Source organism: Tupaia chinensis, unplaced genomic scaffold (genome assembly GCF_000334495.1).
Source record: "Tupaia chinensis unplaced genomic scaffold, TupChi_1.0 Scaffold000235_1, whole genome shotgun sequence".
Classification (NCBI taxonomy): domain Eukaryota; kingdom Metazoa; phylum Chordata; class Mammalia; order Scandentia; family Tupaiidae; genus Tupaia; species Tupaia belangeri.
Window position 1 is genome coordinate 877,830 of NW_006159713.1, and position 14,577 is coordinate 892,406.

The 14,577-nt window shown below is 35.9% G+C and overlaps 1 protein-coding gene across 1 annotated transcript in view; it reads right to left on the minus strand.

Annotated features, from left to right (window-relative positions):
* The window catches only part of RPGRIP1L (RPGRIP1 like), a 116,826-nt gene that overhangs the window by 31,537 nt on the left and 70,712 nt on the right, over positions 1–14,577 (minus strand). Inside the window, 3 exon segments of the mRNA XM_006148378.3 lie at positions 8,388–8,461; positions 10,989–11,148; positions 11,586–11,687. Of these exon segments, the coding sequence (XP_006148440.1) occupies positions 8,388–8,461; positions 10,989–11,148; positions 11,586–11,687 (336 nt within the window).

The following is a 14,577-nucleotide window of genomic DNA, read 5'->3' on the forward strand; positions in this document are numbered from 1 at the left end:
AGAGAGAGAGAGAGAGAGAGAGAGAGAGAGAGAGAGAAAGAGAGAAAGCAAGCCGCCAGACTTGAGACTCCAACCATGGTCGGCCATATGGGAGTCCAGTGCCCTTAACCACCATGCCACCTGCTGGCCCCAGCATAATTTCTTATCTATTAGTTTGGTAAGGAGTATCATGGGAGAAAATAGGAATTTTCACATACTATGTCCACTTTAACCAGAAATGTCTGTATTAGCAAAAACTAACAGAAACCTAAGGGTCCTTAATTAAGTAAGTGTGGTACAACCATATAATGGAATGTTATGCATATGCTAAAAGAAATGAGTATACTGCTATGGAAATATGTTCATATCATAAGAGATAATTAAGTTGTAAAACACTAAACAAATAATTTTAACTGTATTTATTATCAGGAGAGTAATTCAACATTTCTGATTTTACTCAAAATAAATTTTAAAATCTACTCTCTATCTAGTTTAAGCTTCTACATGGAGCTTATTTTACCCACTGATAAGATCTCATATTTGTTTCTGAAGTGATTAAATAACTTTTTATATATGAATTCTAAAACTAGTGGATTGCTTTTTTGCATTTTTGCCTTTCAAAGCTCAAAATCATATTTTGCTGAACATCGTTATTGCAATCACTTGGGAATGCAAGCTCATTGTTCAGAGAACCTGGTTTCCAGGTGAAATTTCAATTTAGCTCAATTGAATATGGCAGCTTTTACAAAACTGCTATGAGTAGGAATAGAGAAAGAGAATGATGTAAATATATACTGTACAGAGGAGTCCACTGCTCTTTCAGCCTGTGATTTCCCATTCTCACCTGCGGGCACATTTTCAGAAATCTCTGAGTTTTTTACATTTTGCAGTAAAAAATGAAAGCTGTTTTATTGAAAGGATAAACTTGGAAATAATGTGAAAAAAAGGATTGTTAATTTTTTTTAATGCCATGGTAGATGTAAATTCTCAGTTTTGATTGTCTATTCTGAGGACCTGAAACAAGGCTTTTAATCAATGTATTATACATCAAATTGATACTGTTAACTTCTGATTATTCAAATTAATAAAATATTCATAGAGAAATGTCCAAAGTTTTACATTCCTCAGACTTCCACCCCCTCCCCCTATTAATTATCATGCCTAGAAGCTTTTTAGTAAAAGCAGCAGTCATCAGACTGACGGAATCTGACAGGCCAGCAAGGCCCAATTACACTTGCGCTCTGTGGCACTTTGATGTCCGGGAAACGAAGAGAGATAGGGGCAAATTGGGTAGCACATTATGTTAATGACTTGATTTAATCCAGCCACTAAACTTTATGTAGCCTGTTAAAAAAGATGCTAACACTAATTACGCCACTTTGGAAAGGAAAGGAGGGGACAAGCATTTCATACTGACAAAGTGAAGCTCATAAATGTTGTAAATGAAATGAAACAAAATGAAGTAATCTATGATTAATTATACATCATAGACATGAAGAAAAGAGAAAGAACCAAGTAATATGTTGAAGTCCTGGGAAATCTGTTAGATTCCTTTTAAGGATCAACATTTCTAAGAAACAACTACTAGCTGTCAGGATTCTGTTTAACATGAAAAAAAGGAGGTTGAATGATCTTAAATTGGTTACACAGTGTATTAGATAACTCAGATTCACAGTGTAATTGGCATAAATGATATTTATCTAGGACACGACTTCCAGTTCTAATTTCCCACATTATAGGGTAGAGGCAATTTTTTAAAAGTCCATAAAGTAGGGCTAACTATATCTAATTACTTTTTAACTGGTCTGTGCTTCTAATCTATTCTTTACATCACTGATCTGGTCTTTTAAAATGCAACCCAAGAGTGGAAATTCCATCAGAACAGGAGTCTTCTCTTATTCACTGCCTGTCCCTCCCAGTCTTTACAACAAGGCTTATAGCAAATGTTCGCTAGATATCTGTTTCATGAACGAGTCATCTTTTTTCCCAATCCTTAAACATCCTCAGAGGCTTTTATGCTCTGGACTGTACCAACCTTTTCAGTCTATTTTTCTGGACTTCCCATGTGTATCACATTGGCTTGCCCATTCTAAAACCATTCTGAGTCCCAGAACAAGGCATACTCCACATTCTTTCAAATTCTCATGCTTTTCATCCCATGGGCCTATAATTTTATAGATCCTTTCTCCTTTTCATGAACTCCTAGTCATCTTCAGCACTTGGTTCAAGCTTTACTGACTCTAGGAAGTCATCCTTGATAAAGGTCCCTTTACTTACTTAGGCGCCCATCCCAAAAGCTCCCATAGCACCCTGTGTATTCCATTCTCCTAGCACTGACCACCATGCACTGTAACTGTGTTTCCATCACAGACTGGGAGTCCTCTGAGGAACGGGATTGCTTCTTTTATGCTTGCCTGATACACAGCAGATGCTAATAAATAAATGTTGTGGGCAGGTTATATAGAATGTGTTTAGCAGGAAATAGGTATTCAGTAATTTCCTTTCTCTATGCAAGCTATGAACCCCTCTTCTGAGATTTCTACTGGAAGCAGTTCTTAGAGAAGACATACAAAGAAATGAAATAGCCACGGATATTTTTTAAGCTTAAAAAAGGATTTATGACGTAACACTTCAACCAACGTTACTACCGCCAGTTATCAGACGAAATTATGTCCGATGCCTCCTGATGTGTACACTGGAAAGGACAGAGTGTCACCTCTACAATAGTCCTACCGAGACATATCACCAGAATCTGATCTTGGGAAAACACCAGAAAAATTGAGATGAGAGGTTATTTTATAATATAAACAGCCTGTATCCTTTAAAAATGTCTTTCTTGTGAAAGAACAAAACAAAAGCTGAGGAACCACTACACATTAACGGAGGTAACAAGACATGAAAATGAAGTGCAATGCACAACCTAGATTAGATCTTCAGCCAGATTAATAAAATGGTATTATGTAAGTGTCATTGCTGGGACAATTAGGACAAATTTAATGAGGCTTGTAGATTAGATAACGATATTATACTATTGATTTGAAGTATTTAGGAGTAAAGGGGCATTATTATTACTTTTTCTTTTTTTGCTATAGGGTGCGTGCACTCGACAGAGAGACAGAAAGCGAGAAATCACCCCACAGGGGGGATGGCCACACTGCAGTCCCTTCTCCTCCATTCTCCTCTTGGGATCTTGGGCACACATGCACACACGCCCGGCGTGAGTTTAAGCCACCGGGTCCGGGACTTGAACCGCAGCCAACTACATGGGAGTTGAGCGACACAGCCATTACGCTAACTGCTAGTCCCAAAGGGGCATTATTTTTGCAACTCTTTAGTGGTTTGTAACATTTATGTATGCAAGAATGTGTGTTTATAAATAAATCCATGTTTGTGAATGTATATGCATAAGTAACATTGAAAGTTAATTCTATTTTCTAAACACTCCTCTCATGAGGAATAAAGTTGCATCGGCTCCCTACAAACTATTGGATAAAATTCAGATTGTTTAGCCTGCTGCATTGTAACTAAAGCCTTTTACTCCAGGACACAGAAAGACTGCTCTAGTTAGTGTGTTTTTGACTTCTGAAACTCACAATGAGCATCTCTCCTGGTCCTAGAGGTACACACGATTTTCTCCCTGCTGCCAGGTTCCCATCTCTGAGATGCCACAGTCACAGCAGACCATGTAACTGTGTGACTGGTCGACAGAGAGACAGAAAGCGAGAAATCACCCCACAGGGGGGATGGCCACACTGCAGTCCCTTCTCCTCCATTCTCCTCTTGGGATCTTGGGCACACATGCACACACGCCCGGCGTGAGTTTAAGCCACCGGGTCCGGGACTTGAACCGCAGCCAACTACATGGGAGTTGAGCGACACAGCCATTACGCTAACTGCTAGTCCCAAAGGGGCATTATTTTTGCAACTCTTTAGTGGTTTGTAACATTTATGTATGCAAGAATGTGTGTTTATAAATAAATCCATGTTTGTGAATGTATATGCATAAGTAACATTGAAAGTTAATTCTATTTTCTAAACACTCCTCTCATGAGGAATAAAGTTGCATCGGCTCCCTACAAACTATTGGATAAAATTCAGATTGTTTAGCCTGCTGCATTGTAACTAAAGCCTTTTACTCCAGGACACAGAAAGACTGCTCTAGTTAGTGTGTTTTTGACTTCTGAAACTCACAATGAGCATCTCTCCTGGTCCTAGAGGTACACACGATTTTCTCCCTGCTGCCAGGTTCCCATCTCTGAGATGCCACAGTCACAGCAGACCATGTAACTGTGTGACTGGATCAAGATACATACTTAATAAAGATGGACTCCCTTCAGAGGCAGATGTGGCGAATCAGATCTCTCTCCTTGGGACTAGACATTTTCATGCGATTATCTTTGAGCAGCAAGCAGGTGAAGCGGAGAAATTCAGCTTAAAACGAGAAAAAGCAGACATACAGACCATAACAGAGGAAAGGAGGCTGGGTGAGCCGGCTCATGGGCATATTTCCCATGAAGTCTGTTTAAAGAAATTACTCAGATTTCTCCTTCCTCTGAACTTAATTAGTGGTATAATTGTGAGAAAGTAACTTTTTTCTTAACATCTAAGTTTACTCATCTGGAAGATGATGATGAGGGGTCAGAAAATAGCTACGCATTCTTTAGATCAAGTATATGACTATGATATCAATCACGGGTTCTGTCTCCTGATATTGTTTCATATTGTAATTTAACTATTGAATTACTATTTAACTTTTTTATAAAAATTTGTTATAGGTTACATGTGCTCTCTAGAGAGAGAAAGAGACAGAAAGTAAGAATTTACACCCTTGGGGGATAGCCATGCTGCAATCCCTTTGCCTCCATTTTCTTCTTGGGATTTTAAGCACTAAGGCCTGTGAATCTGATGTGTTTTCTCAAGCTGTCAGTTCTGGGCTTGACCAAACATTTGGTCATGTGGGATTTGGCTGCCTTAACCTTCGACTGGCCTACTACTTGACTTCTCCTGAGCACATCTTCCTAATTAGTATCGATGCCTCCTGAGGACAGGACCAGAATATTTATTTATTTAGGGAGGAGACATCACAAAAGACTGGGGGTGAACTCCTGGGAATTACTGAGTTATAGTAAGAGCTATGAGTGTTGTCTGTATATCGATTAGATAGATACATCTCTTTAGATCTGTCTTCATGAAGTCTAGGAATGATTCAGTATCTCATTTCTCATTTTTTTTTTTTTAGGATTCCTTAAGCTGTTTTTCAAGTTATTATTTTAAAAAAATATTTCTTTTATTTTTATTTATCATTACTGTTATTTTAAAAAATTTGACCAGAGCAACACACACACATACACACACACACACACAGAAAGAGAGAGAGAGACAGAGAGAGAGAGACAGAGAGGAAAGAGAGAGAGAGACAGAGAGAGAGAGAGAGAGAGAGAGAGAGAGAGAGAGAGATGGAAAGTGAGAAAGCAAGTTGCCAGGTCTGGGACTTGAACTGTGGTCAGCCATGTGGGAGTCCAACACCTTTAACCACCACACCGCCTGCCAGTCCTTTCTTGTATTTTTTATGCTCAAAAGGCTAAATCTTACTAGTATACAAAAAACCCCTGAGGACATAGGCAGTCTTGAAGAAGTACTATTAATAACATGAGGAAGAGATGTCTGAATCAAACCTGTAGGTTATGATGAATGAAAGATTTTTAGTGAAATGATATGAGGAAGTTTACATGTCAATTTGACTGGGCGATGGGGTATTCAAACATTTGATTAAATATTCAGGGTGTGTCTGCGAGGGTGCTTGTGGATGAGAACTGGTGGGGCTGGACAGTGGTGCAGTGGTAGAACATGACGCTATTGAGGCAGACTCACAGGAAAAGGTGTCCAGTTCGTGCCCAGAGACCTCCCTGAGTATACCGTCATGCATGTGTCGGTGATCTGGGTTGGCTGAAGCTGGATCATGATGTTGGGACCTGGTTGTGGGCACTATGTCTATCTGTCTCTCTTATTCATGGAATAAAAAAGAAGAGAAAATTATTTGAATTGGTAAAACTGATTGCATCCCTACATATAGGTAGGCCTTATCCAATCAAGAATACCTGGATGGGACAAAACAGCTGAGTAAGAAGAAACTTTTGCCTGATTGTCTGAAGATGGGACACTGGTCTATCCCTGACTTAACACTTGGACTGAAATATTGGTTCTTCTTGGGTCTTGAGCCTGCAGGCTTTTAGAATGTAACTTACACCATTTAGTTTCTTGGTTTTTAGGCCTTCAGTCTTGAACTACATTCATTAGCTCTTCTGAGTCTCCAGTTTTGCTGACTGCAGACTTTGGGAATTCTCAGTCTCCATAATCACATGAGCCAACTCCTTTAATACATATTTTGACTATATATCTTGTTGAACATAGATTTTATGGCTATAAAGCTAGATCCTGTACAACGGGTCCATTTTCCCATTGATAATCCCTATCAAATTATTCCAAAAGGTGGAGCAGAATTTCTACATTAGTTTGAAAAAATAATTCTACAATTTCAGATGAGACAAATCAAAAAATTAAATATAATCAAACCAAATTCTATAATTAAAGATCTTCTGGCAATCGTATGAAGATTTCTTCCTTAATTTATCAATTTTTAACAATGATGATTCCATATATCAGGCTACTATAGGCTATTAATATTATTATAATGAACAAATATAACAATGATGATAAAACTTTGAACGGATGAAATGTTTTATCCCTATATATCAAGCACAGAAACAATGAGCAGCTCTATTTTATAAAGATACTTGTGACAACAACTGAAATGTGCTGCGGTGTAATTTTGTTTGGGAGAGAAATTATACTAAGGAAGTGTAAAGGTAGAGTGAGAAGGAGTACTACAATTCTTACCAATGAAGTAGAAGTTTAGAAGTTCTTTAAAAAAGGAGTAAAATGAATCCTTTCAGGAAAATCAATGCAGATGAGCAGGAAAAAACTGGGGCTTTTACTTAACTTACATTTATTTTATAAAAATTTTCCTCCTCATAATTAAAAAATGCTCTAGTAAACAGTACACTTTCTCTATTTGTATAAAATATAGTTATCTTCTCAAAATTTCAAGTTACATACTATTTTTCCAGCTATGTGTTACAAAACAAGTGAAATATACCTCTACAAGACTAATTACTTCCTAGGAAGGATTAATATTTTTTGGGGGAAATAAAACAACCTTAATAGTTTATCTATGGACATATTTACATATGAATAGTATATTAATTCATATAGGGAGGCTAGTCTAGTTCCAATGACATTTTGAATTTTTTGAAGTTCAGATCAATATATAATTTTTTTTTTCAGAGGTTTTTGCTCTAGGGCATGTACTCACCAGAAAGACAGAGAGAGACAGAGGGATAGAAAGACAGAAATCACCCCTTCAGGGGGGATGGTCATGCCGCAATCCCTTCTCCTCTATTCTCCTCTTGGGATCTTGGGCACACGCACCCGGCATGAGTTTAAGCCACTAGGTCCAGGACTCGAACTGAAGTTGACTACATGGGCGTCCAGTGTGGAGGGCACTGGTTATCGAGCCATTTTGAGCTATCCGCCATCTTGGAAACCATTAGGCTTCACTTCCTCACTGAGTAAACCATTTCTCAGAAATCATGTGACCAACCGTTCTCCCCAGAAGTGGTTGTGTTTCTAGGCAATGGGAGAGATCCACCCACATTAATGATTGGTTTATGCTGTTCTATCTCATTTGCATTTCGGGCAACCAATTGGTGCTCACCAGCTATATATAACTCGCCATTTTTCCTCAATAAATGGAAGAAGAAGAAGAAGAAGATGACGACGACGACAACGACTTGATCAGCACCTCGTATTGTGTGTGCGTGTATTTGTCCCATCTCTCACTCCCTCCCCCAGGGAACCTGTTCGACTGTCCCCCAGGTCGGGACAGTCCAGCAACATAGCCATTCTGCCAATGGCTGGTCCCCAGATCAATATATTTTTTGACACTGGTATTGAAAAGGAGTCTGGGAAGTCAGTTGTTTTAGCAAGTTACTACTGAAGCTACAGATGTTAGGTATTCTTGGCAAAAATAATGAGAGGAGTCAGCTAGCTGATGGGGCAGCAGTAAAATGCAAATCTCTGTGGGGCAGGCCCCATGGGAAGGCTGCCACTTCAAGGCTAGAGGCTTCTCTGAGTATGCTATGTGGGCACTGCTCATGACCTAAGCTGTAGATGATGACTACTCTGGCACTGGGATCCTGCCCCAGATGCTGTATATTTCTCACTGTCTCTCCAACCCAATATATTAAAAGCCTTCCAGAAACATTTTTGCCTTAAAATTTTTATATATAAAACCAGAATGAAAGGCAGTCATATTCTAGAACATTTCTAGTTGGCATCAAGTTACTGACCTGCTTGATATTCTTGGAGATGGCATCTGGAATAATACAGTCATCACTGTCAGAACTTGATCTGTCCTCTTCAGCTGTTAAAAAATAAAAAGGGTAGCATTTATACAAGTTAAACCAATTATATTTATATAAATGAAGAGAAATAAGCATATATCATATGATAACTTTAAAAGAATAATATGATAGTCATGACTAGATTTTTTTTTTTTGAGAGATTTTCACTGTAGGGCGCGTGCACTCGCCCGACAGACAGAGAGACATAGAGACAGAACGCGAGAAATCACCCCCCAGGGGGGATGGTCACGCCGCAATCCCTTCTCCTCCATTCTCCTCTCGGGATCTTGGGCACGCACGCACACGCGCCCGGCGTGAGTTTTAAGCCACTGGGTCCGGGACACGAACCGCGGTCGACTACGTGGGAGTCCAGCGACATAGCCATTACGCTAACTGCTGGTTCCCTGACTAGATTTTTTTTTTTTTTTTTAACAGCAAATACATTTACATTACATTTTAGAAATTTTTTTGAGAAATTTTTGCTATAGGTACGGGCATTTGCTGGAAAGACAGAGACAGAGAGACAAAAAGCAAGGAATCACCACCCAGGGGGAAGGCCATGCTACGTCCCTTCTCCTCCATTCTCCTCTTGGGATACTGGGGATGCAGGCACACACAGCCAGTGTAAGTTTCAGGCTGTCGGGTCTGAGACTCAAACTACAGTCAACCACGTGGGAGTCCAGTACCTTAATCACCACACCACCTGCTGGCCCCACACTTTAGATATTTAAAAAAATAACTGAAAATTCCAAGTTTAGTTTTGGGGGAAATAAAGGAAATAAAAATTAAAATACAGTTTCTCTGGTGAGTACACATGCCCTATAGCAAATTAAAATAATAATAATAAAAAAATAATTCTTTAAAATAAGTCAATGTTATCTTACTATTTAGAAGTTTAAATTTTTAAAAAAATTTTACTGAGGTAAAATTGATATACAGTAAACTGGACACACAAACTGCAACTTTTGATGTTTTGATATATGTATAATTCTCTTTTTTTACAGGAATTATTTTGTTAACTAACTTTATTTATTTATTTAAATTTCACCAGAGAGGGACAGAATGAGAGAGAAAGCAAGCCACCAAGTCCGGGACTCGAACCACAGTGTGCCAGATGGGAGTCCAGCAACCTTAACCACCACTTCTGTGAAATGATCACCACAGTTAAGATAGTGAACACATACATCAGATCTGGTTCTGTCAGGCTCCTCTGTAACCTCTTCCCGCCTGCCCTTCCCTGTTCTCATAGATACATCCCCTGGATCACTTTCTGCTTTCTACTATGGATATGTTTGCTTTTTCTAGTTTTTTACGTAAATAAAACTATACAGTAAATTGCCTGGTTTTAGTCTGGGTTCTCAGTTTTGATTGTTAAAAAGTCAAGGCACCCAGAATAATCCCAATGATAGTAACAAACCCAAACAGAATATAAAACTGCCTAAAACATAAATTGGGACATGGTCAGCAGTAACATTTGTATTCTATCATGGAGCTCCAGGTTGAAATAAAAGTACAAATCTAGGGGACCATCAGATGGTTACTTCGTGGAATCCCATATAGTCAACTGCAGTTCAGGTCCCAGATCCAGTGGCTTGAAACTCATGCCTGGAACGTATGCATGTGTGTCCAAAATCCTGAGAGGAGACTGGAGTAGAAGGGACTGTGGCATGGCCATCCCCCGTAGGGGGGTGATTTCTTGCTTTCTGTCTCTCTGTCTCTCCAGCAAGCACATACACCCTATAGCAAAAATCTCCCTCTCTCTCAAAAAAAAAGAACAACTCTATCTAACCAAACTAAACAGACTGAACAACAGCCCATCATTTCCATCAAGAAGTGCAAGGGGATTTCTAAAAGGTCATGGGGAAGTGGAATTGCAGTTCGAGTTTATTTTGGTCCATAAAGCCAATTAAAATCCATGCATAGGGTTTTTGTAATACGTACTTTTCCATGAACTTTTAAAAAAATATTTATTTCTCCCATGAGAAAAAGAGACAAAATGGGGGGAGAGGGGAGAAAGACAGACATCAGACATACAGACAGGCATCCTTGATAGAGACTTGATGTCATAATCCACCCCCAACTTCAGCCAGCCCTGGATTGTAAGCATGTGCATGCCCACCATACCCAGGAAGGTCTCTGAACCTGGAACCTGGACCTTCCCATGTGGATTAGTCTCACCAAGAGTCCTGTTTTAGTGCTGGGCCACTATCAGCGGCCACTATCAGGCCCCCTTTCCTGATTTTTTGGAACACTCTTGATAAATATTATGAAATAAGTCTTACTAGTAAATGAAGTGGTATGATATGTACTTTTTTTTTTAAAGAATTATTTTACTTTTATTCATTCATTCATTTTAATTTGACCAGAGAGAGACACAGAGAGAGAGGGAAAGTGAGAAAGCAAGACACCAGAACCAGGACTCAAACCATGGTCATCCATCTGGGAGTGTCCAGCACCTTAACCACCATGCCACCTGCTGATCCCAATGTGTATTTCTAATAGACAAAACAAAGTGGTAAATAACATTTACTTCAAAAAGAAAGTCACCTTCTGGTTCCAGTTCCTCTGTTATTTCTGTTTCATCTTCAGAAGAATTTAAGCTTTCTTCTGCAAGCTGACCCTCAGAGAGTAAGGACACATCTTCTTTTCTTTGCTGCATTTTCTCAGTATTCTTTTCTATTTTAGCTACACTGCTTTCTTGTGAAACCTGAAGAAAGGAAAGTGCACTAAATATTTGTTATTATTTAGGTCCCACTTTACGGCATTTTTTGCTGAAGCACTTGAATAATAAAGCCTGCAAATCTGAAACTTCATTTAATATATATATGTATCATTAGAAAACCACCAAATTAAATTGTAGAGGCAAATGAAAATCTGAAGACAAGTGAAAATCTGAATATACACTAAGAATGAAAAATGCATTAATCTCAAAATGAGTTTCACATTAAGACTTTAATCCACCTATCTATGTATTATCTACCAATAACAGTATAATTGCAGAGGTTACACTTGACATTTTTTCCCCTGTCTAGTATGGGAAAGACATAAAAAAAAAAAATTTCTGAATCATGTCAGTGCTCACAAAACAAAGACTTTTAGAACAAAATTTAACCTTTCAAAATAATTATATTTATAAATGTATACCTCTGGGATATGTGAGACAGTTGGCATATTACTTTCTATTTCTGGTGTATGTTCTGCTTGTGGTGAAATTTCCTTCACATCTTCAGGAGGAGGAGAAGTCTCCTTATAGTAATATGAAAACATGAATGTATGTTATTTTATGTTTATTACTAAATCCCAAATCATTCTACGATTTTAATATATATCTATAGATGTACTAATAATTTAAACTGGCAGGAAATAAAACATTTACTCACCTTGCACTGAATTTAATTAGTATATTTCAATAAAATCACTAATATTCTTTAAAGTGTATACACACACGCATACAATTTAAGAACTGTAAGTGTAATTCACTGAAGCATTGTTTATAATAGCAAAAAAAAAACCTGAAAGAAATGCAAATTTCCAGTAATAGGGCATTAATTAAATAAAATATGGTCCAACCAACTACCTTAGTTCTGTGTAAAATTAAAAAAATGATGTAAACATGCACTTAATAAGCATTACAGAGAGTACATAATAGAGTGTTGGTGGGGACCAGCAAATGGCATAATGGTTATGTTGCTGGACTCCCCTGTAGTCAATCACAGTTCAAGTCCCACACCTGGTGACTTAAAACTCACACCAGGCGCATGTGCATGCATGACCAAGATCCCAAGAGGAGAATGGAGAAGAAGGAATTGTGGTGTGGCCACAATTGTGATTTTTCACTTTCTATCTTTCTGTCTCTTCAGTGAGCACACACACCCTCTGGCAAAAATCTCTCCTAAAAAAAAATGAATGTTGGATAAAAGAGCTAGCTATAGGACAATATGGATAGTCATATTACATTTTGTTAATAAAACAAACACACAACCAAACATAAGTATTTATATGCTTCTGAAAGAAAATGTATGGAATGAAATTCTTCAAAACTCTCTTTCCTGAATTACAGATTTGGGGAGATTTTATTTTTACCCCCAACTTCTGCTTATTTATATTTTTAAAATACTTCTATGATGGCTATACATTACTTATGTAAATTTTTAAAAGTGCATATGCTAGAACAGGAATGGGCTTTCTATGATCAATGTGATCTTTTTACTTTAACAAGTATCAATTTATAGTCAATTATTTTTTCAGGACTTATATGATGTTTCTTTAAAAAATAGTTTATAATTTTTACTATTTTTTTTCCCCAGTTTGCCAGAGGGTACATTCACTCCCCGAAGAGAGAAAAAAGAGAAAGAGAGAGAGAGAAAGTGATAAAGTACTCCCTTCCATGTTCATGCTGCAATTCCTTTCCATTTCTCCTCCTTTTATGGTTTTGTACATATATATATATATATATATATATATATATATATATATATATATATATATATATATATATATATATATATATATATATATATATATATATATATATATATATATATATATATATATATATATATATATATATATATATATATATATATATATATATATATATATATATATATATATATATATATATATATATATATATATATATATATATATATATATATATATATATATATATATATATATATATATATATATATATATATATATATATATATATATATATATATATATATATATATATATATATATATATATATATATATATATATATATATATATATATATATATATATATATATATATATATATATATATATATATATATATATATATATATATATATATATATATATATATATATATATATATATATATATATATATATATATATATATATATATATATATATATATATATATATATATATATATATATATATATATATATATATATATATATATATATATATATATATATATATATATATATATATATATATATATATATATATATATATATATATATATATATATATATATATATATATATATATATATATATATATATATATATATATATATATATATATATATATATATATATATATATATATATATATATATATATATATATATATATATATATATATATATATATATATATATATATATATACACACACACACACATACACATATGATGTGCTTGGCATGTTTTTCAAGACACTGTGTCTGAGACTTAAAGTAGACAGTTGGCCATGTGGGATCTAGCCGTCCCAACTACTAGGCCATGGGTTGTCCCAAATATGCTCAATATGAAAAATAAACAAGAAAACATAGATGCTGATACAAGTCCAATATTTCTACTAGTCAATGGTAGTATCTATTAGTAAATGCTAGATTTGATTCATTTATAATTAATTTTTGATGCACATTTAAAAATTGGTTACATAGTGGTAGCTGAAACTATATTATAAATACAATATATTCTGTTACATTAAAAAAAAAAAATTGGCCCAGCTGTGGTGGTGCACAGGTAGCGCCACCAACCGAGATGCTAGAAGTCACATAGGAGGCCTGGGCTCAGTTCCTCGGCCAACATGAATAGACTGGGTATAATGGCATGTGCTTGTAATCTCAGGTAATTGGGAGGTTGGGGCAGGAGGATCATGACAGAGAGCTGTCAAAAACACCTACTTCTTTCTCTCTCCCTCTCTCTCATAAAGAAAAAAAAAAAAACTTAATAGTATTGTAACATAAACATTTTCTCCTAGTATGAAATTCTGAGCAAACACAATTTTAGGTTACAACATAATGTTACATTGATGTACCACGATTTAAGGAAATAGTTTATTACTTTGTGCCTTTAAATAGATCACAATTTCTAGATAGTATGGCTAACACTATAACAAATATTTCTATGTATGTGTCCAGTGTACATCAAGGTTCAGTTCAGTGTCTGGAATGTAACAAGTACTCAACACTGAACTCTAAAATATCTCCTGAATTGTAATTATTGAACTCACTTATTTAGCTCATATTTATTAAATGCTCTGCATATGCTAGTAATCATTTTAATCAGTGGGGGTGACAAAATATTTTGATATGGGTGTTGGTTACATAGGTGTGGGCATATATAAA